The sequence below is a fragment of the Emiliania huxleyi genome, assembly GCF_000372725.1.
Source record: "Emiliania huxleyi CCMP1516 chromosome Unknown EMIHUscaffold_127, whole genome shotgun sequence".
Classification (NCBI taxonomy): Eukaryota; Haptophyta; order Isochrysidales; family Noelaerhabdaceae; genus Emiliania; species Emiliania huxleyi.
In genome coordinates, this window is record NW_005201318.1 from 311468 (window position 1) to 330304 (window position 18837).

Here is an 18837-nt window from a genome sequence, read left to right on the forward strand (position 1 = left end):
TTCCCCGGGGGTTTGCTTTTCCCTGGCGGCCCCCTCTTTTTCTCTCCTCCCCCCCCCCCCCCTCTTCCTCCGCAAGCTCCTCCCGACCCCTCCCCCCCCCCTCCTCCTCCGCAAGCTCCTCCCGACCCCCCCCCCCGCCACCGCGAGTCCCGCCAGTCACCCCCACACCACCCCCTTCACGGGAGGCGGGGAGGGGCGGCGCGGGGTCCAGAGTAACACGCGACTGCGGACTGAGGCGTGACAATGACTGCTGTAGCTCGGCGACGTGGCCATCGTCGCGCCCTCCATCTTCGTCGCCGCACCGGCGGTGCTCGACAAGGTGTGTGACATTCGCGCGTGCCATAGTGCAGCGCGATTGACATTGGCGAGGCCGGCATACGCGCTCCGCACGGCCCAGCTACGCGCATTGGGCGCCAGCACGCGCTTGCCCTCCTCGCTCTCCCAGTAGCCCCCGAGGGCGAGGAAGTCCGGTCCGGGCGAGAGGAACGAGGAGCTGATCCCCAGGCCCCCGACCACGCAGGTTCTCGTCGGCATCAAGGCCAAGTTCGCCGCGCTGCCTGGAATCCTGCAGGGGCGCGTCAACGCCGCGATCGCCAACGGCAAGTGCGACTACGACTCGGGCGGCGTGGGCGCTCACTGGACGTACATCATCGGCGAGTCCTCGCCCGCGATCCGGCCGAGATGCAGCCGAGATGCAGCCGAGCTCCAGCCGAGTTGCAGCCGTGATCCCGCCGTGAGCGAGCCGAGACTATCGGCCGCGAGGACGCCCTCGGCCGCTCAGCCCCCGCCCCCCCCTTCTCTCCGCTGCCGCAGGCAACCTCATCTTCAAAAAGGTGCAGAAGCTGCTCGGCGGCAACGTGGAGCTGATGGTGACCGGCAAAGCGCCCTAGAAGCGGAAGACGGAGTCGTGTCCTCCAACCAGCGCTCGAGAGGACCCGCCCTCCGCTGTCGTCGACCGTATTCGTACCCCTCGCATTCACGCGGGGCTCTGAAGTCTCCGCACGAGACCGTTCTTCCCGCCCTGATGTCGGTGTCTTCACCCCGTAGGCTCGGCGCCCCTCGGCGCGGAGGTGCAGAAGTTTGTGCAGACCGTCTTCAAGTGCCGCGTGCGGCAGGGCTACGGCCTCACCGAGACGTGCGCGGCCACGTGCATCGCCCTCGCGAGCGACAACACCACGGCGCAGGTCGTGGCGCGCACAGCCCCCCTAAACACGCTGGGCTATGCAATGTCCCGCGTGCATCAAGCTGCGCGACTGGGAGGAGGCGAGCCGCTTTCCGAGACACTTCCAAGACACTTCCAAGGCACTTCCGAGGCACTTCCGAGGCACTTCCGCCGAGGCACGCTTAAATGCCGTGGGGCTCCTGTCTTCTAGACGTGGAGTCGCGAGGGCTGCCTGGCCCTTGCCCCACCACCTCGTGTGTGGAGAAGTTCACCTTCCCTTCCCTCACGCCCAGGGCGGCTACATGAACGCCGACAAGGACAACAAGGAGATCGGCATGCCCCGCGGCGAGATCCTCATCGGCGGGCCGGGCGTGTGCGACGGCTACCTCGTCGACCCGGCCGCGCCGGACCCGGACGTGGTGGCGAAGAACCGCGACGAGTTCGTGACGATCGACGGCCAGCGCTACTTTTGCACCGGCGACGTCGGCCAGTACACGCCCGAGGGCAACCTGATGATCATCGATCGCAAGAAGGACCTGGTCAAGCTGCAGCAGGGCGAGTACGTCGCCCTCTCCAAGGTTGAGAACGTGCTCAAGACGTCGCAGTACACGGCGCTGCCGATGGTGTACGCGCTTTCCTCGATGTCGTACTGCATCGCGCTCATCTGCCCAAACGAGGGCCCGCTCATGAAGCTCGCGGCCTCGCTCGGCGTGTCGGGAGATCTCGGCGCCGTCTGCGAGGACGCAAAGGTGGTCGCCGCCGTGCTCAAGGACATCACCGCCGAGTGCAAGAAGGGCAAGCTCGCCAAGTTTGAGATCCCGACCAAGGTCATCCTCGTCGCCGAGCTCTGGACGCCGGAGAACGAGCTGCTCACGGCGGTGAGCGCTCGCCCCCCAGGGGGCGGGCTTCCACGGAGGCCGGGGCTCCCTGAGGGCACTGGCGGTGCGAATAGGTGCGCAAGCTCAAGCGGCGCGAGATCGTCGCGTGCCACAAGGCGCAGATCGACAAGTGCTACGTCTAGGCGGCCGCGCCCTGGGCGAGCGGCCAGAACCAAAGTAGGAGTGTTCATTTGGCATGCGGGGAGTTTCCCCTCTTGCCTTGGACGGAGCGGGGACCCACCCTCGAGCGCGTGGGCTGCGGCGGCGGCCTGCGGGAGCGTGCCCGGGGCGCCCTCTGTTCCAGCTGGGTACTAGACTAACTTATGGCATTCATGCAGAGAACAGTGTGGTGAGAGCCCCACAAGTCAAGGTGGATTTTCAAACGGCCCCTCACTGTACGGTAGTTTGCCCGGCCGGCGGCGTCGATCGCAACATGTGCGGGCCGAACAGCGCCACAGCCTCGGGCTACAAGACGCAGGACCACCTGCAGCCGGCACCTGCGTCCGAGGCCGCCGATGGAGACCTGGTGGTTGAGGAATTCCCGATCAGCTTTGGTGGCTACACGTATCCACACGGCCGCATCGCCTACGTCAAGGGACGGCAGCCAACCCCCGTCATCCTCGTCCACCACAACTACGCGGGCTGCAAGCGGTTTGACGTGGACCAGGCGGCGTACCTCGCGCTCTGCGGATACGTCGGGCTCGCGGTAGACTTATACCCGGAGTGCGAGATGTACACTTCAGCCGACCGCTCCGTGAACGTCGACAGGGCCCGCCACTTCAAGGGCTCGTTCGACTACATGCAGTCGCTTCTCGTCGACCCAGCGAAGTGGCGCTCGCTCATGGGCGCGTTCATGGCTGCGGCGGACGTACACCCCGCTGTGGCGGCCGGGAAAGCGGGCTGCATCGGCTATTGCCTCGGCGGCCAGAGCTGCTTCGAGCAGCTTCGAGCTGGTCACGCGATCCAGGCGCTCGTCTCGCTGCACGGGCTGCTCCACTCGCGGCCGATGGTCGAGGGCCTCCCCTTTTGGGACCCGCTCCAGCGCATAAGTGCCGAGGAGTACGCGCAACGCATCCAGCCGCCGCCGAGCGCGATGACGCCTGGTTGCATTGTGCTCGTCGAGAACGGAGCGGACGACGAGCACGTGCCGGAGGACATGCAGAAGGAGTGGATCAAGGAGATGGACGGCAGCGGGGTCGACTGGCGCTTCACCAACCATGCGCGAACGCCACACGGCTTTGCACTCGCCCCCGGCGTCGTCGCGACCTCGTACATGGAGGCGGCCGATCGTAGGTCGACCCTGTCGATGCTTGGCGCGTTCGCAGAGGCATGGCCGCATGTCGAGCAGCACCATGTGACGCGCAACGCCTCGGGCACCATCATCCCCTACGCGATCCCCACCTCCGCCGAGCTCGCGCTGCCGATCAGCGCCATCGGCGATGCGAAGCCTCGGGGTTAGCTTCAGGGCTTGTGTGTTGGAAGGAGATCTGTTTTGATTAAGATTTCTTTCCCCCTTTTTCCTCGTCGCCATGTGCATGTGCATGCCCCTGCTAGGGTGCATGTGCATTTAACATCTGACATGCTCGCTCACACGCACGCACGCTGCGGCGCCAGCGACAGCGAGGCCGCGATTGTGCTCCTGCACGGCTTCCTGGGCGATCGGCGCGACGTCGAGCCGCTGCGCCAAAAGCTCGGCGCTCTCGCGGACTGCATCAGCCTCGACCTTCCCGGGCACGGCGACAGTGCGTGGATGCCGACCATCGACGCTGGGACGTCCGCCGTTGACGCCGCGCTCGCGACGCTAGAGGCGCTGTGTCCGCCGCCTGCGCGGCTGCTGCTCGTCGGGTACTCGATGGGTGGCCGCGTGGCGCTCCAGCTGGCGGCACGCCTGCCGCCGCCTCGCCTCGCCGGACTCGTCATCCTGAGCGGTAGCCCTGGGCTGGACGACGGCGCGTTGCGCGAGGCGCGGCTCTCTCGCGACGTTGCCCTCGCCGCGCGGCTGCGAGCGATGACCCCGCCGCACTTTGACGAGTGGCTGCGACGGGAGTGGTATCGTGCGGCCTTGTGGGGTGGCCGGCTGCAAGAACACCCCTCCTTTGAGCGAATGCTGCTCCGGCGCACCGACGGCGCTCAGCCGCGCGACCGCGCGGCGTCGCTCGAACGCGAGAGCGTGGGTCGGCAACCCTCGTGTTGGCCGTGGCTCGAGGCGCCGCCCGCGCCAGTCCTGTACGTCGCCGGCGAGGAGGACGAAGCCTACTGCAAGGTGGCGACGAGGCTGGCCGAGCACTCCGGCGGGCTTGCGAGAGGCGGAGAGGAGGCGTGGCGTCGACCAGCACTCACGATCGGCTCGACTTCCCTAGGCGTCGCCGAGCCGGTGGAGCGGCGGCTTGTGCGGGTGGCGGTGCTGCCTGCTGCTGGCCACGCACTTCTCACCGAGGCCCCTCACCCCACTAGCTTCGCAAACCGATCGGACCGCGCAAAACCGAGGCCTCGCAAACCGATCGGACCGCGAAGCCGTAGGCCTCCGCGCCCGTCGCTGAGATATGCCACGCCTTCGCGAGCCAAGTGCTGCCACCGCCGCTTGTGCCGGCGTCGCCGCCGCTATCGGAGGGCGTGCGGATTCAAGCGCGTGGGCCGGAAGGCGTCGACGCGCTGTCTGCGCGTCTGCTGCCGTTCCGCTTGCCGCTGACGGCGCGACGTTCCTCGCGTGCCCACCGACTCTGCTGCTTGGAGGCGACCTCTTCTGTCTGTTGCACAGGCGCCGCTGCCGCTCGCGCGCGGACCTCCCCTCTCGGAACGCGCCGGCGTACTTCTACTTGTGGAAGGCAACGTTTCGCTGCCGTGCCCGCTCCGCCCGCGCGGCTCTCTCAGCCGTTCACGCGGTCGCTCAGGTATGGCCGCGGACGGGAGGGCGGTGCGTGGTTTGGGGGAGGTGTGCCCGCTTCCCGGGCGCGCGATGACGGCGGGCGCGCATGAAGGTGGCGGCGGGAGTGCCTGAATCGCCGAGGGGCGTGTTTGGCGTTAGGTTCCATAGCGAGAGCCTCGACGAGGCGGCGGCGCAGCTCCGTTCCGTCGCTCACCGGTTGCAAGGAGCTCTGCTGCCCTTTGCGGTCGCTCGGCTCGACGGCCCGCCTCTCATGTCCATGTACCCGCGGCGGCTGTGAACGGCGTCTCTTCACACCTCCAGCTGTGAACAGGCCCGACCGCCAAGCGAGGCTAGTTCGGACAAGGCAGCGGAACGGAGGGGCGGTGGTGGCCGCCCCGTAGGCTCGATGAGTGCTTGGCTCGCCGCGGCTTGCGATCGGCCGAGCAAGTTGGCTTTTGGGCCCTTGCTACCGAGCGTGCGCTGCGCACTCGAAATGGCGTGCCTGCATTTGCTCGCGCAAGCAGCCAACACGAGCATCGCTCAACTCGTCTGCTGTGCACGACGAGCGCCCTACCAGTCGCACGCGCGTCTCCGCAAGCCGGCGGAGCGGCCCCCGCAGCTCCGAAAGCTTGGGGGGCTATGCGCATAGGTCCGCATCAACGGGCTGCTCGCCAGGGGCGAGGCTTCCTCTCTCGAGGCGGCGGCAGACGCCGCAAGAGCAGCCGTTGATTCGGCGCGTCCCTCCTCTCGCGCCTGCGCTTCTGGACCGGCAGTGAAACACGCGGCAGCTCGCATGCGCACGTGGAAGGTCAAGGTGGGGGGAGGCAAGGCTGCGAGCGAGGACGGAGCAGTGGCCGTTGCCACGCATCGAAACCTCGCCGGCCGGCCGTAGGTGAGCCGGCGTTCGCGGGGCCGTGAGTGGGGGTCCCCACCGATGCCCCTCTGACTACTGCACTTTTGTCTGTGTTGATGCCTTTCCCTGAGAACGCACAACACGCCTCGTGTGTAATGCCCCGTGTGTTCCGCGAGCGTGTGTGCCCCGTCGTCCGTGGTAGGACGTGTGTAACACTGACTGACTGACTGTAGGTGATCCGGCGGCAGACGGCCGCCGGATCGGGAAGCTGCTCCTCGGCTGCACGGCGCTAGGCGCCCGCCTCCGCCTCGACGCGAACCAAGCTTGGAGCAGAGAGCAGGCGGCATGTAGAGAGCCGTCCATAGCGAGATGACGCGACGCTCCTTCGACAGCCCGCGGGCCGCGGAGATATTCAAGCCCCGAACGTTTGCACTTCTGTTGACTCTGCATTTCTGTGACTGCCAATCCTCTCTTGAGATTGCACACAATGCCTCGTGTGTCCGCGCGTGTGCCCCCCCTGCTAGGACGTGTGTAACACTGACTGATTGATTGTCTGACCGTTGAGCAGGCGGCCACTTTCTGCGAGGCAATGCAAACCGAGTGGGAGGCAGGGTGCGCCGCCCTCTGTCCCGAACACCAACGTGGCGACGGCGCCGGGGCGGTCTCCGCTCCAGCACCGCGTTGGCCGCCGCCCGCCCTCGATTTCTGCGAAGAGCCGCTGATGGCTCGGTTGCATGCGCAGTTGCCGGCGCTTCACGCCCAGTACGGTCTTCGACACGCCATCGACGAATGGGCGCTGCCAGCCGCCGCCGAAGCCCTCGAGCGGCTGGCGGCGTCGTGCGCCACCAGCGGCAGCGATGGTGCGAGCGCCAGGGGGGGCGAGGCGTTCCGGGCGCTGCAGGAGAGACTTGGAGACGCGAGCTGCGCGGGGCTCATCCTCAAGCCTACTCTGGCGGGAGGGCTGGAGGCGGGCGTTTTGCAGAGATTCATGGGGGCGCTTGAAGAGAGGCGCCGACCTTCCCCCCGCTACTGCAGGTTAGCGCGCGACTCGCCGACGAGGCGAGTCGCTTGGGCAAGCCGACTGTCCTAACCTCCGCCTTTGAGTCGGGCGTTGCTCATGCGCACGTCCGGGCTGCACCCCGCCGGTGCCAGCGGCGAGGTGAGGCTGGCTGACGGATTCGCTGCGAGTAGGTTGCGATGCTTGCGTCCGTCCTCGGGGGGCCGAGCATTGCGCACGGCCTCTCAACGTACGAGCGTTTGCAAGGCGACACGCTCTCGCCGGCCTTTGCGGAGGCGGTGGATGGCGACCTTGTGGACGTGCCAAGGTTGCAGGCTGCGCTTGATGCGACCGCGCAGGGGTTACGGTTTGTGAATGAGAGGAGGTAGAAGCTGCGGCTCAGGTCGTGGGGCAAAGCTCGGGTGTAAACGGGGTATGGGGGCAGAAGCCCCAGCCGATTTTTTTACGTGGCCGGCGGGGCGCCCACGCCCTGGGCCAGCCCGCGGCTGGTCTGTACACTTCATACGTTAATGCACATTCACGTACGCGCCGCCGGTCTGTCATGGCCACGGTTCCAATTTCCATTCTCCATTCACACGTATCCGTAAACGTAGAACTTGCACACCGTCAGCCCCGTCGCAGACGGCCGGTTGAGGTAGATGTAGCGCCCCAACGCGTTGATCTCCACCTCCAACATCACGTTCGACAACACGCTCACGTCTGACTTCACCAGCGCGTTGCCCGTGTACGTCTCTGCCGTCGTGCCGAGATAGATGTCAATGCCGGTCAGACGATGTGGGCAGCAGTCGTTGCGGTTCTGCAGCCGCACGTAGCGCACATACACCTCGCTCCCGAGGTCGACGCCCCACCACTGGCTTGTGTATTGGCCGCACTCGGCCCACGGCCGTCCCGTCGTGCTGTCGGCGTATGACAGGTCGCTCACGGGCGCCTGCTTGTCGAACAAGCTCGAGTCCTGGTAAGTGGTGGCGGCGCTGAGGTCGAGCAGCTGCACGTCAGGCGGCGGCGGCGACGGCGAGGCGGACGGCGGCGGCGGAGAGGGCGAGGCGGACGGCGGCGGCGCAGGAGGGTACCCCGGCGGGGCCGCCGGCGGGGCCGACGGCGGTGGCGAAAGCGGCGGCGGCGACGGCAGCGAGGGCGAGGCGGACGGAGGCGGTGGCGATGGTGAGGCGGACGGCGGCGGGGGCGAGGGCGATGCCGAGGGAGGCGGCGGCGACGGCGACACGGATGCCGGCGGGGGTGACGGCGATGCTGGGGGCGGCGGGGGCGACGGCGATGCTGAGGGCGGCGGCGGAGATGGTGAGGCGGACGGAGGCGGCGGCGACGGCGACGCGGATGGCGGCGGCGGCGACGGCGAGGCCGACGGAGGCGGCGGGGACGGCGACGCGGAGGGAGGCGGTGGCGACGGCGACGCGGAAGGAGGTGGACCATTGCGATTTCCTGCGAAGACGTAGAACTTGCACACCGTCAGCCCCGCCGCAGACGGCCGGTTGAGGTAGATGTAGCGCCCCAACGCGTTGATCTCCACCTCCAACATCACGTTCGACAACACGCTCACGTCTGACTTCACCAGCGCGTTGCCCGTGTACGTCTCCGCCGTCGAGCCGAGATAGATGTCGACGTCCGTCAGCCGCTCCGCGCAGCAGTCGTTGCGGTTCTGCAGCCGCACGTAGCGCACATACACCTCGCTCCCGAGGTCGACGCCCCACCACTGGCTTGTGTATTGGCCGCACTCGGCCCACGGCCGTCCCGTCGTGCTGTCGGCGTATGACAGGTCGCTCACGGGCGCCTGCTTGTCGAACAAGCTCGAGTCCTGGTACGTGGTGGCGGCGCGGAGGTCGAGCAGCTGCACGTCAGGCGGCGGCGGCGACGGCGAGGCGGACGGCGGCGGCGGCGACGGCGAGGCGGACGGCGGCGGCGCAGGCAGGGCGGAGGGAGGCGGCGGCAGAGGCGGCGGCGGCGACGGCGAGGCGGACGGCGGCGGGGAGGGAGAGGCGGAGGGAGGCGGTGGCGACGGCGACGCGGAAGGAGGTGGCGGGGAGGGAGAGGCGGAGGGAGGCGGCGGCGAGGGCGACGCGGACGGAGGCGGCGGCGACGGCGAGGCGGAAGGAGGCGGCGGCGAGGGCGAGGCGGACGGAGGCGGTGGCGATGGTGAGGCGGACGGCGGCGGGGGCGAGGGCGATGCCGAGGGAGGCGGCGGCGACGGCGACACGGATGCCGGCGGGGGTGACGGCGATGCTGGGGGCGGCGGGGGCGACGGCGATGCTGAGGGCGGCGGCGGCGACGGTGAGGCGGACGGAGGCGGCGGCAACGGCGAGGCGGATGGCGGCGGCGGCGACGGCGAGGCCGACGGAGGCGGCGGGGACGGCGACGCGGAGGGAGGCGGTGGCGACGGCGACGCGGAAGGAGATGGACCATTGCGATTTCCTGCGAAGACGTAGAACTTGCACACCGTCAGCCCCGCCGCAGACGGCCGGTTGAGGTAGATGTAGCGCCCCAACGCGTTGATCTCCACCTCCAACATCACGTTCGACAACACGCTCACGTCTGACTTCACCAGCGCGTTGCCCGTGTACGTCTCTGCCGTCGTGCCGAGATAGATGTCAATGCCGGTCAGACGATGTGGGCAGCAGTCGTTGCGGTTCTGCAGCCGCACGTAGCGCACATACACCTCGCTCCCGAGGTCGACGCCCCACCACTGGCTTGTGTATTGGCCGCACTCGGCCCACGGCCGTCCCGTCGTGCTGTCGGCGTATGACAGGTCGCTCACGGGCGCCTGCTTGTCGAACAAGCTCGAGTCCTGGTACGTGGTGGCGGCGCGGAGGTCGAGCAGCTGCACGTCAGGCGGCGGCGGCGACGGCGAGGCGGACGGCGGCGGCGGCGACGGCGAGGCGGACGGCGGCGGCGCAGGCAGGGCGGAGGGAGGCGGCGGCAGAGGCGGCGGCGGCGACGGCGAGGCGGACGGCGGCGGGGAGGGAGAGGCGGAGGGAGGCGGTGGCGACGGCGACGCGGAAGGAGGTGGCGGGGAGGGAGAGGCGGAGGGAGGCGGCGGCGAGGGCGACGCGGACGGAGGCGGCGGCGACGGCGAGGCGGAAGGAGGCGGCGGCGAGGGCGAGGCGGACGGAGGCGGTGGCGATGGTGAGGCGGACGGCGGCGGGGGCGAGGGCGATGCCGAGGGAGGCGGCGGCGACGGCGACACGGATGCCGGCGGGGGTGACGGCGATGCTGGGGGCGGCGGGGGCGACGGCGATGCTGAGGGCGGCGGCGGCGACGGTGAGGCGGACGGAGGCGGCGGCGACGGCGAGGCGGATGGCGGCGGCGGCGACGGCGAGGCCGACGGAGGCGGCGGGGACGGCGACGCGGAGGGAGGCGGTGGCGACGGCGACGCGGAAGGAGGTGGACCATTGCGATTTCCTGCGAAGACGTAGAACTTGCACACCGTCAGCCCCGCCGCAGACGGCCGGTTGAGGTAGATGTAGCGCCCCAACGCGTTGATCTCCACCTCCAACATCACGTTCGACAACACGCTCACGTCTGACTTCACCAGCGCGTTGCCCGTGTACGTCTCTGCCGTCGTGCCGAGATAGATGTCAATGCCGGTCAGACGATGTGGGCAGCAGTCGTTGCGGTTCTGCAGCCGCACGTAGCGCACATACACCTCGCTCCCGAGGTCGACGCCCCACCACTGGCTTGTGTATTGGCCGCACTCGGCCCACGGCCGTCCCGTCGTGCTGTCGGCGTATGACAGGTCGCTCACGGGCGCCTGCTTGTCGAACAAGCTCGAGTCCTGGTACGTGGTGGCGGCGCGGAGGTCGAGCAGCTGCACGTCAGGCGGCGGCGGCGACGGCGAGGCGGACGGCGGCGGCGGCGACGGCGAGGCGGACGGCGGCGGCGCAGGCAGGGCGGAGGGAGGCGGCGGCAGAGGCGGCGGCGGCGACGGCGAGGCGGACGGCGGCGGGGAGGGAGAGGCGGAGGGAGGCGGTGGCGACGGCGACGCGGAAGGAGGTGGCGGGGAGGGAGAGGCGGAGGGAGGCGGCGGCGAGGGCGACGCGGACGGAGGCGGCGGCGACGGCGAGGCGGAAGGAGGCGGCGGCGACGGCGAGGCGGACGGAGGCGGTGGCGATGGTGAGGCGGACGGCGGCGGGGGCGAGGGCGATGCCGAGGGAGGCGGCGGCGACGGCGACACGGATGCCGGCGGGGGTGACGGCGATGCTGGGGGCGGCGGGGGCGACGGCGATGCTGAGGGCGGCGGCGGAGATGGTGAGGCGGACGGAGGCGGCGGCGACGGCGACGCGGATGGCGGCGGCGGCGACGGCGAGGCCGACGGAGGCGGCGGGGACGGCGACGCGGAGGGAGGCGGTGGCGACGGCGACGCGGAAGGAGGTGGACCATTGCGATTTCCTGCGAAGACGTAGAACTTGCACACCGTCAGCCCCGCCGCAGACGGCCGGTTGAGGTAGATGTAGCGCCCCAACGCGTTGATCTCCACCTCCAACATCACGTTCGACAACACGCTCACGTCTGACTTCACCAGCGCGTTGCCCGTGTACGTCTCTGCCGTCGTGCCGAGATAGATGTCAATGCCGGTCAGACGATGTGGGCAGCAGTCGTTGCGGTTCTGCAGCCGCACGTAGCGCACATACACCTCGCTCCCGAGGTCGACGCCCCACCACTGGCTTGTGTATTGGCCGCACTCGGCCCACGGCCGTCCCGTCGTGCTGTCGGCGTATGACAGGTCGCTCACGGGCGCCTGCTTGTCGAACAAGCTCGAGTCCTGGTACGTGGTGGCGGCGCGGAGGTCGAGCAGCTGCACGTCAGGCAGCGGCGGCGACGGCGAGGCGGACGGCGGCGGCGGCGACGGCGAGGCGGACGGCGGCGGCGCAGGCAGGGCGGAGGGAGGCGGCGGCAGAGGCGGCGGCGGCGACGGCGAGGCGGACGGCGGCGGGGAGGGAGAGGCGGAGGGAGGCGGTGGCGACGGCGACGCGGAAGGAGGTGGCGGGGAGGGAGAGGCGGAGGGAGGCGGCGGCGAGGGCGACGCGGACGGAGGCGGCGGCGACGGCGAGGCGGAAGGAGGCGGCGGCGAGGGCGAGGCGGACGGAGGCGGTGGCGATGGTGAGGCGGACGGCGGCGGGGGCGAGGGCGATGCCGAGGGAGGCGGCGGCGACGGCGACACGGATGCCGGCGGGGGTGACGGCGATGCTGGGGGCGGCGGGGGCGACGGCGATGCTGAGGGCGGCGGCGGCGACGGTGAGGCGGACGGAGGCGGCGGCGACGGCGAGGCGGATGGCGGCGGCGGCGACGGCGAGGCCGACGGAGGCGGCGGGGACGGCGACGCGGAGGGAGGCGGTGGCGACGGCGACGCGGAAGGAGATGGACCATTGCGATTTCCTGCGAAGACGTAGAACTTGCACACCGTCAGCCCCGCCGCAGACGGCCGGTTGAGGTAGATGTAGCGCCCCAACGCGTTGATCTCCACCTCCAACATCACGTTCGACAACACGCTCACGTCTGAGTTCACCAGCGCGTTGCCCGTGTACGTCTCTGCCGTCGTGCCGAGATAGATGTCAATGCCGGTCAGACGATGTGGGCAGCAGTCGTTGCGGTTCTGCAGCCGCACGTAGCGCACATACACCTCGCTCCCGAGGTCGACGCCCCACCACTGGCTTGTGTATTGGCCGCACTCGGCCCACGGCCGTCCCGTCGTGCTGTCGGCGTATGACAGGTCGCTCACGGGCGCCTGCTTGTCGAACAAGCTCGAGTCCTGGTACGTGGTGGCGGCGCGGAGGTCGAGCAGCTGCACGTCAGGCGGCGGCGGCGACGGCGAGGCGGACGGCGGCGGCGGCGACGGCGAGGCGGACGGCGGCGGCGCAGGCAGGGCGGAGGGAGGCGGCGGCAGAGGCGGCGGCGGCGACGGCGAGGCGGACGGCGGCGGGGAGGGAGAGGCGGAGGGAGGCGGTGGCGACGGCGACGCGGAAGGAGGTGGCGGGGAGGGAGAGGCGGAGGGAGGAGGCGGCGAGGGCGACGCGGACGGAGGCGGCAGCGACGGCGAGGCGGAAGGAGGCGGCGGCGAGGGCGAGGCGGACGGAGGCGGTGGCGATGGTGAGGCGGACGGCGGCGGGGGCGAGGGCGATGCCGAGGGAGGCGGCGGCGACGGCGACACGGATGCCGGCGGGGGTGACGGCGATGCTGGGGGCGGCGGGGGCGACGGCGATGCTGAGGGCGGCGGCGGCGACGGTGAGGCGGACGGAGGCGGCGGCAACGGCGAGGCGGATGGCGGCGGCGGCGACGGCGAGGCCGACGGAGGCGGCGGGGACGGCGACGCGGAGGGAGGCGGTGGCGACGGCGACGCGGAAGGAGGTGGACCATTGCGATTTCCTGCGAAGACGTAGAACTTGCACACCGTCAGCCCCGCCGCAGACGGCCGGTTGAGGTAGATGTAGCGCCCCAACGCGTTGATCTCCACCTCCAACATCACGTTCGACAACACGCTCACGTCTGACTTCACCAGCGCGTTGCCCGTGTACGTCTCCGCCGTCGAGCCGAGATAGATGTCGACGTCCGTCAGCCGCTCCGCGCAGCAGTCGTTGCGGTTCTGCAGCCGCACGTAGCGCACATACACCTCGCTCCCGAGGTCGACGCCCCACCACTGGCTTGTGTATTGGCCGCACTCGGCCCACGGCCGTCCCGTCGTGCTGTCGGCGTATGACAGGTCGCTCACGGGCGCCTGCTTGTCGAACAAGCTCGAGTCCTGGTACGTGGTGGCGGCGCGGAGGTCGAGCAGCTGCACGTCAGGCGGCGGCGACGACGGCGGCTGCGCAGCCCAGCACACCTGTAAGAGGGGGGGGGGGGGGGGGGCTCACTTGTTCCAGAGCACCATTGCCAGGCCAGAGACGTGCGGCGCGGCCATGGAGGTCCCACTCTTCGAACCGTAGCCCGGGGGGCCGACCCCAGTGTAGCTCGGGGGGCCTAGGTAGGAGACAATGATCGCGTGAGAGCGGTGGGAGAGCGGCGGCGCTGCGGCCTTCTCGCACAGGGGTGGCACCGACAGTCGATTTGATGTCGACGCCTGGCGCTGCGATGTCGATCTCGTCGTTGTACTGCGAGAAGCTCGCCTTCTTGTCGTTGCTGTCGGTGGCGGCGACGCTCATGACCGAGGAGTAGGACGCCGGGTAAAAGTAGCTGCTATCTCCGCCGTTGCCGGCGGCCGCGATGCTGAGGATGCCGTCATTAAAGAATTTCTGGAAGGCATCACGCTCAAAGTCCGACGAAAACCCACCTCCGAGCGACACTGCGGAAGGCCGGGGGGGGGGGGGTTAGATGAGTCAAAGACGGGTAGCGGATCTAGGCACGCTCACTCGAGAGGATCTTGGCTCCGCTGTCGACACATCGCTGAGCCGCATCGACGAGTGTTGAGGCATAGGTCCAGCCACACGCCTCATTCTGGTAGGGCGTGCTGGGGTCGTCGAGCAAGCCGACCTCCCCAAACACCTTGACTATCTTCAGGTCAGGCGCGCCCGGATAGACACCGACCACTCCCTCCCCGTTGCCACCGACCGCGGCGATGGTGCCCGCGACATGCGTGCCTGGTGGGACGGAGGGAGGGAGGGTGGGGTAGAGGGGGCGGACGGAGAGATGGCGGGGAGGGGATATGGCGGCGGAGAGGGCGGCGGAGAGGGCATGCGTGCCGTGGTTGCAGATGTCGTCGCCGAAGTAACGCGTGCCGGCTGGGTCAGCTTGGGACGGGTCCGCCGCGGTGGCGTCAGAGGGGAGGTCAGGGTGTGCGAGCAGGTAGCCAGAGTCGATGATGCACAGCGGATGCGTCACCGCCGACGGGAAGAAGGAGGCGTCCGGCACCGCTTCGTTGTACACACGCTCGATCCCCCATGGCATTTCCTCGGCTAGCTGCCGCTTCCGCGAAGCCGAGGCCGAGCTTGTTGCTAGGAAGCGCCGCTGATCCTCCTCGACCCTTAGCCCCGAGCGCTCCGCCTGGTCCTGGAAGGCTCGCGCCGTGCTGTTGTCCTCGAATTCGACCACTGTGAGGGTTTTGAGGGCTGCTTCGATTGTCTTCTTGACCTCTCCGCCCACAACATCCGCCATCTGCGCCACCTTGCTTGGAGCTCGCGCGCCACCCTTGGTCGTCGCCACGTTGGTCTGCTTTGCCTCGGTGACAACGTACCGAATCTTGGGGGGGTTTGCGGGCGGGCTAGGCGGCTCTGTCGCGCGCGGGCGGCCTTTCGTGGCAGGCGCCGCCGCGGCGGACGCCAGCAGGGCAAGAAAGAGGCAAGGCATCTTGACACCCATTTTTGGCAGAACGGCGTGCAGGCCCAGAGATTGTCGGAGATACCCGGGTACTCCATCGACACCGGATCGCTACCCCAGATCGGCAGACGAACAGATAATCGTGCCGCTAAGAGGAGGCAAATGGGACAATACGGGGCGAGCGAAAGGGCACTGCGCCTGGCACCAAAATCACCCGTTCCGGGGGATTCTCCCCAAACCTTGCTCAGCTGATCCAGCACGGGCCGTAGGCCAGCCCTGGGCAAAGAAACCAGTACTCGAGTACCTCATCAGGTTTCCCTGAGCGTCACAGCTCGGTGATCGCGCCGGCCGGACACCACTGAGACGGCCGTTCCGGGCATTTGAACGCGACCTTCGGGGGCAAAGACATGGGCTCTATGGCTCAGACTGGACTCCTCTTGGTCCCTTCTGATGCCCTAGGCCACACCTGGGCCTTACCTGGAGCTCTAGGGGGCGGGCTGGGTTTGCCCCCCCCAACTGGCCCGAGGGACCTTAAAAACCCCACAGCCAGCCTACCCTCCTATCGCGCCACTCGACGCCCCGCGGCCGCCTCTCGCCTACCGCGCTGCCCTCGCCGGCCACCGCACCGCCCGCGCTCCAGCCTAACCAGCTTTGTGCTCCAGCCTAGCCAGCTCTGTGCTCCAGCCTAACCAGCCCTGTGCCCCAGCCTAACCAGCAGCCTAACCAGCTCTGTGCTCCAGCCTAACCAGCCCTGTGCCCCAGCCTAACCAGCAGCCTAACCAGCTCTGTGCTCCAGCCCAACCAGCTCTGTGCCCCAGCCTAACAAGCTCTCCAGCCTAACCAGTGCTCCAGTAACCAGCTCTGTGCTCCAGCTAACCAGCTCTGCATCTCGCAACACACACATGACAGGGACAGACCAGGCGCAGGAAAAGGGAGCGGGGCCCGAATCCAAGGGACCACCCCGTCGGGCGGAGGAGCTGTGAACTCAGGACCAGTAGGAAGGCTGCTGGCTCCTGACTCATCCCCCAAATCCCCCACCCCCGTGGCCTGAAACCTTACCATTCCACCACCTCACACACACCAGCGTAAGGCGGAGCCGGCGGAGGCTCCGCCCCTCGGCTTCTTCTGGAGGTTGCGCGCCGATTTGCGCTCGTCGCTCGTCACGATGGCGCGGCGCAGGCTGCCGGACGCGCTCAAGGAGGGGCGAGCCGAGGTGCTATCTCACGACCAGGAGAAGCTGCTGCGCCGCGAGGAGGCGGTGCAGCGGCAGCTCAACGCCGCGGTCGAGAGGTACGCCGCCGCGCTCGAGCTCTTCGACCAGTGGCGCCGCAGGGCGTGAAGACCGCCGCCGAGCTCGAGCGGGCGCTGGGCGGCAAGTCGGAGCCCGAGCAGCTGGCGGAGCTGCGCCGCCAGATCGAGATGCGGACAGTCGGCTGCGCCATCCCGCCGTCGCTGCCCTCTCCTTCGCCTCGCCCCTCTCTCCCCCGCCACCCTAGCCCACCACCCCAACCCCGCGGTGTAGGAAGATGAAGGAGAAGCAGAAGAAGGCGCAGTGTGGTGCTGCGCCGGGTGTGAGCGGGTATGAGCGATCGGTGGAGCGGCGGTGTCGATACATGCGGCGCAGCGGCTGCGGGCGGGAGCAGGTCACGGCGTGTCCGGATCTCAGATCGGGAGGGAAAGGAGGGCAAACGAGAGGGGCTCGTGCAGTCGTGCTGCGGATCTGCTTTGTGAGCCAATCTCACACACGGGGGAGATTGGCATTTTGGACCTCGCGCTTCGGCGTGCCTCTTCGCCAGGCCAAGATTGTACCGGCTACACGCGCCCCGAAAGAAAGAAAACAGACACGAGAGGGAGCTGGGACACACAGGCGAGAGGGAGGGATGGCGGACGCTGCGCACTTGGAGCACTTGGAGTGCATTCGGTAACCTCACATCCAGGGCCGGTGAGCTGAGAAGCGCATCCAGCGGCCGCGCATTTCTTTTTCTTTGTTTGGCGCTCGCACGTGCGCCGGTCGCTCCCGCTCCGCTCGAGCATTCATGCCCTCGCGCGCGCGAACCGCCGACGACGCTCCGCCCACGGACTGGCTGGCAGAGCTGCCGCATGAGCTGCTGCTGCGTGTGCTCGAGGGCGTCGACGACTTCTCCGACTGCGCCGCCTTCAGCCTCGCGACGCCGCGCCTCGGCCTCCTCGCCCATCGCCGTGGGCTCGCGCGGTTCGTGGACCTACGCTTCGCCATTGCGATGAGGCTCCTGCTCATCCAGCGCTCTGCCGGTACTTTCGGCACTGTGTCGGTGACGCTCAGCGAGGTCACCCTCCGCAAATACGCCGGCGACTGCCGAGCCAGCGCCGACCACTTCCCATGGCTTGCGAGCGTGAGCCCGGCGTACCGCCTCTCGTCAGAATTTGAGGGCGCTGGCGAGTTCCGCAAAGAGGACTGGAGGCTGCGGCGCGGCGAAGAGGTTGGCGCGAAGCTGCGGACTCGCTTCTTGCAGCGTGGCAGCGTGTATCACTTCGAGGGCGAGCGAGGCGCGGAGCGTATGGTGCGCCAGGTGTTCGACGGCACGGTGTTTCACTTCGAGGGCGAGCCAGGCGCGGAGCGTATGGTGCGCCAGGTGGCTGTCGACGGCATGGTGCTTCACTTCGAGGGCGAGCGAGGCGCGGAGCGGAAGCTGCGCACCGAGTATCCCGACGGCGACGTGCTTCACTACGAGGGCGAGCGAGGCGCGGAGCGGAAGGTGCGCGAGTGTATCGAAGGCATGGTGATTCACTACGATGGCGAGAAAGGTATGGAGCGGATGGTGCGCGCGGTGAGTGCCAGCGGCGACGTGCACCACTACGAGGGCGAGCGAGATGCGGAGCGGGTGGTGCGCACAGAGTGTGTCGACGGCGAGGTGTTTCACCACGAGGGCAGCGAGGCGCGGAGCGGAGGGTGCGCGAGGTGAGTGCCAGCGGCGGCGTGGTCCAGTACTTCGAGGGCGAGCGAGGCGCGGAGCGGGTGGTGCGATGGGAATTCGATGGCCCCGCTCGCCCGCAGTGAGAGAGCAGCGGAGCAGCGCGACGTCAACAACGGCAGATGGAGCGGCGCGGAGGGCCGCGCTTGCCGCCGTAGCCCTGCGGGGCCGGGGCGCAAAGAGCGCCAACACTGAGGAGCGCCAACACTGAGGAGCATATCTAGCGCATGTGACATCCCATACCATATGTGAGTGACTTGATCCCGCGCAGCGGTTTATTGAGCTTTTATTTTTTATTATTTATTCCGAGAGAAAATTCAAACAATAAACTACAGGTCTACCTCTACGGCCGGGTCGTGGCCGACGGCGGAGGGCTCCAGCAAGCGCCCACCTGGGCCCGACCTCTCCGCTCTCGCTCCGGCGCAAACGCGTGCCCGGCTGCCGCGCAAAGAACGGCCGCGACAGGCCGACAGCTGGACAGCGAAGACGCCTGAGAGGGAGGGGGGGGGGGTCAGAGAGCCACGGCCGTCGATCGGCGCGGCGGGGAAATGTCCCGGGGGTGTCCGGGAGATGTCCGGGAGAGTGTCCGGTTGTGCGCAGGCACGGGAAGTCGAGGGGCTGCGGAAGCGGCGGCTGGGGTGGCGGAGTGCCTCGTCCATCTCGATCAGCCACTCCAGATCGCCATGGGCCAGCCGCCCGAACAGCAGCGGGGGGGGCGCCCTCGCCCGCGTCCATCACCTGCGAAGGCACGACGATGGGTCGGAGCAGGGTCCGCTCGATCGCGTGCGAGCCAGGGCGGCGGGTGGACGTGCGGGCGCGGTGCCCGTGGCTGGCGCTCGTGGGTCGGTGGGGG

At 68.8% G+C, this 18837-nt stretch overlaps 4 protein-coding genes across 4 annotated transcripts in view; all 4 read left to right on the forward strand.

The window, feature by feature from the left end:
* EMIHUDRAFT_225887 (acyl-CoA synthetase, long-chain) overlaps positions 1 to 2183 on the forward strand; it is a gene marked incomplete at both ends in the record, with an annotated part of 4202 nt that extends 2019 nt beyond the window's left edge. Inside the window, 6 exons of the mRNA XM_005789550.1 lie at positions 257 to 319; positions 521 to 625; positions 834 to 869; positions 1077 to 1184; positions 1456 to 2040; positions 2115 to 2183. Coding sequence (XP_005789607.1) covers positions 257 to 319; positions 521 to 625; positions 834 to 869; positions 1077 to 1184; positions 1456 to 2040; positions 2115 to 2183 — 966 coding nt within the window. The remainder of the gene's footprint in view (positions 1 to 256; positions 320 to 520; positions 626 to 833; positions 870 to 1076; positions 1185 to 1455; positions 2041 to 2114) is intronic.
* A 290-nt stretch (positions 2184 to 2473) lies between these two features.
* Positions 2474 to 3499, forward strand: EMIHUDRAFT_225888 (hypothetical protein; the record flags this gene model as incomplete). Its single annotated transcript, XM_005789551.1, has 1 exon — positions 2474 to 3499. One exon carries the CDS (start codon positions 2474 to 2476, stop codon positions 3497 to 3499), a length of 1026 nt encoding a protein of 341 aa, XP_005789608.1.
* Positions 3500 to 4068: 569 nt separating this feature from the next.
* On the forward strand, positions 4069 to 5326 carry EMIHUDRAFT_362268 (hypothetical protein; the record flags this gene model as incomplete). Its single annotated transcript, XM_005789552.1, has 7 exons — positions 4069 to 4331; positions 4401 to 4477; positions 4561 to 4731; positions 4799 to 4865; positions 4932 to 4989; positions 5066 to 5166; positions 5308 to 5326. Coding segments are annotated over exons 1-6 (569 nt in total), but the record flags the coding sequence as incomplete, so codon positions are not given.
* A 10872-nt stretch (positions 5327 to 16198) lies between these two features.
* On the forward strand, positions 16199 to 17975 carry EMIHUDRAFT_109993 (Hypothetical protein; the record flags this gene model as incomplete). The annotated part of the gene is made up of 3 exons (XM_005789553.1): positions 16199 to 16353; positions 16556 to 16676; positions 17160 to 17975. 3 exons carry the CDS (start codon positions 16199 to 16201, stop codon positions 17973 to 17975), a joined length of 1092 nt encoding a protein of 363 aa, XP_005789610.1.
* Positions 17976 to 18837: the final 862 nt, after the last annotated feature.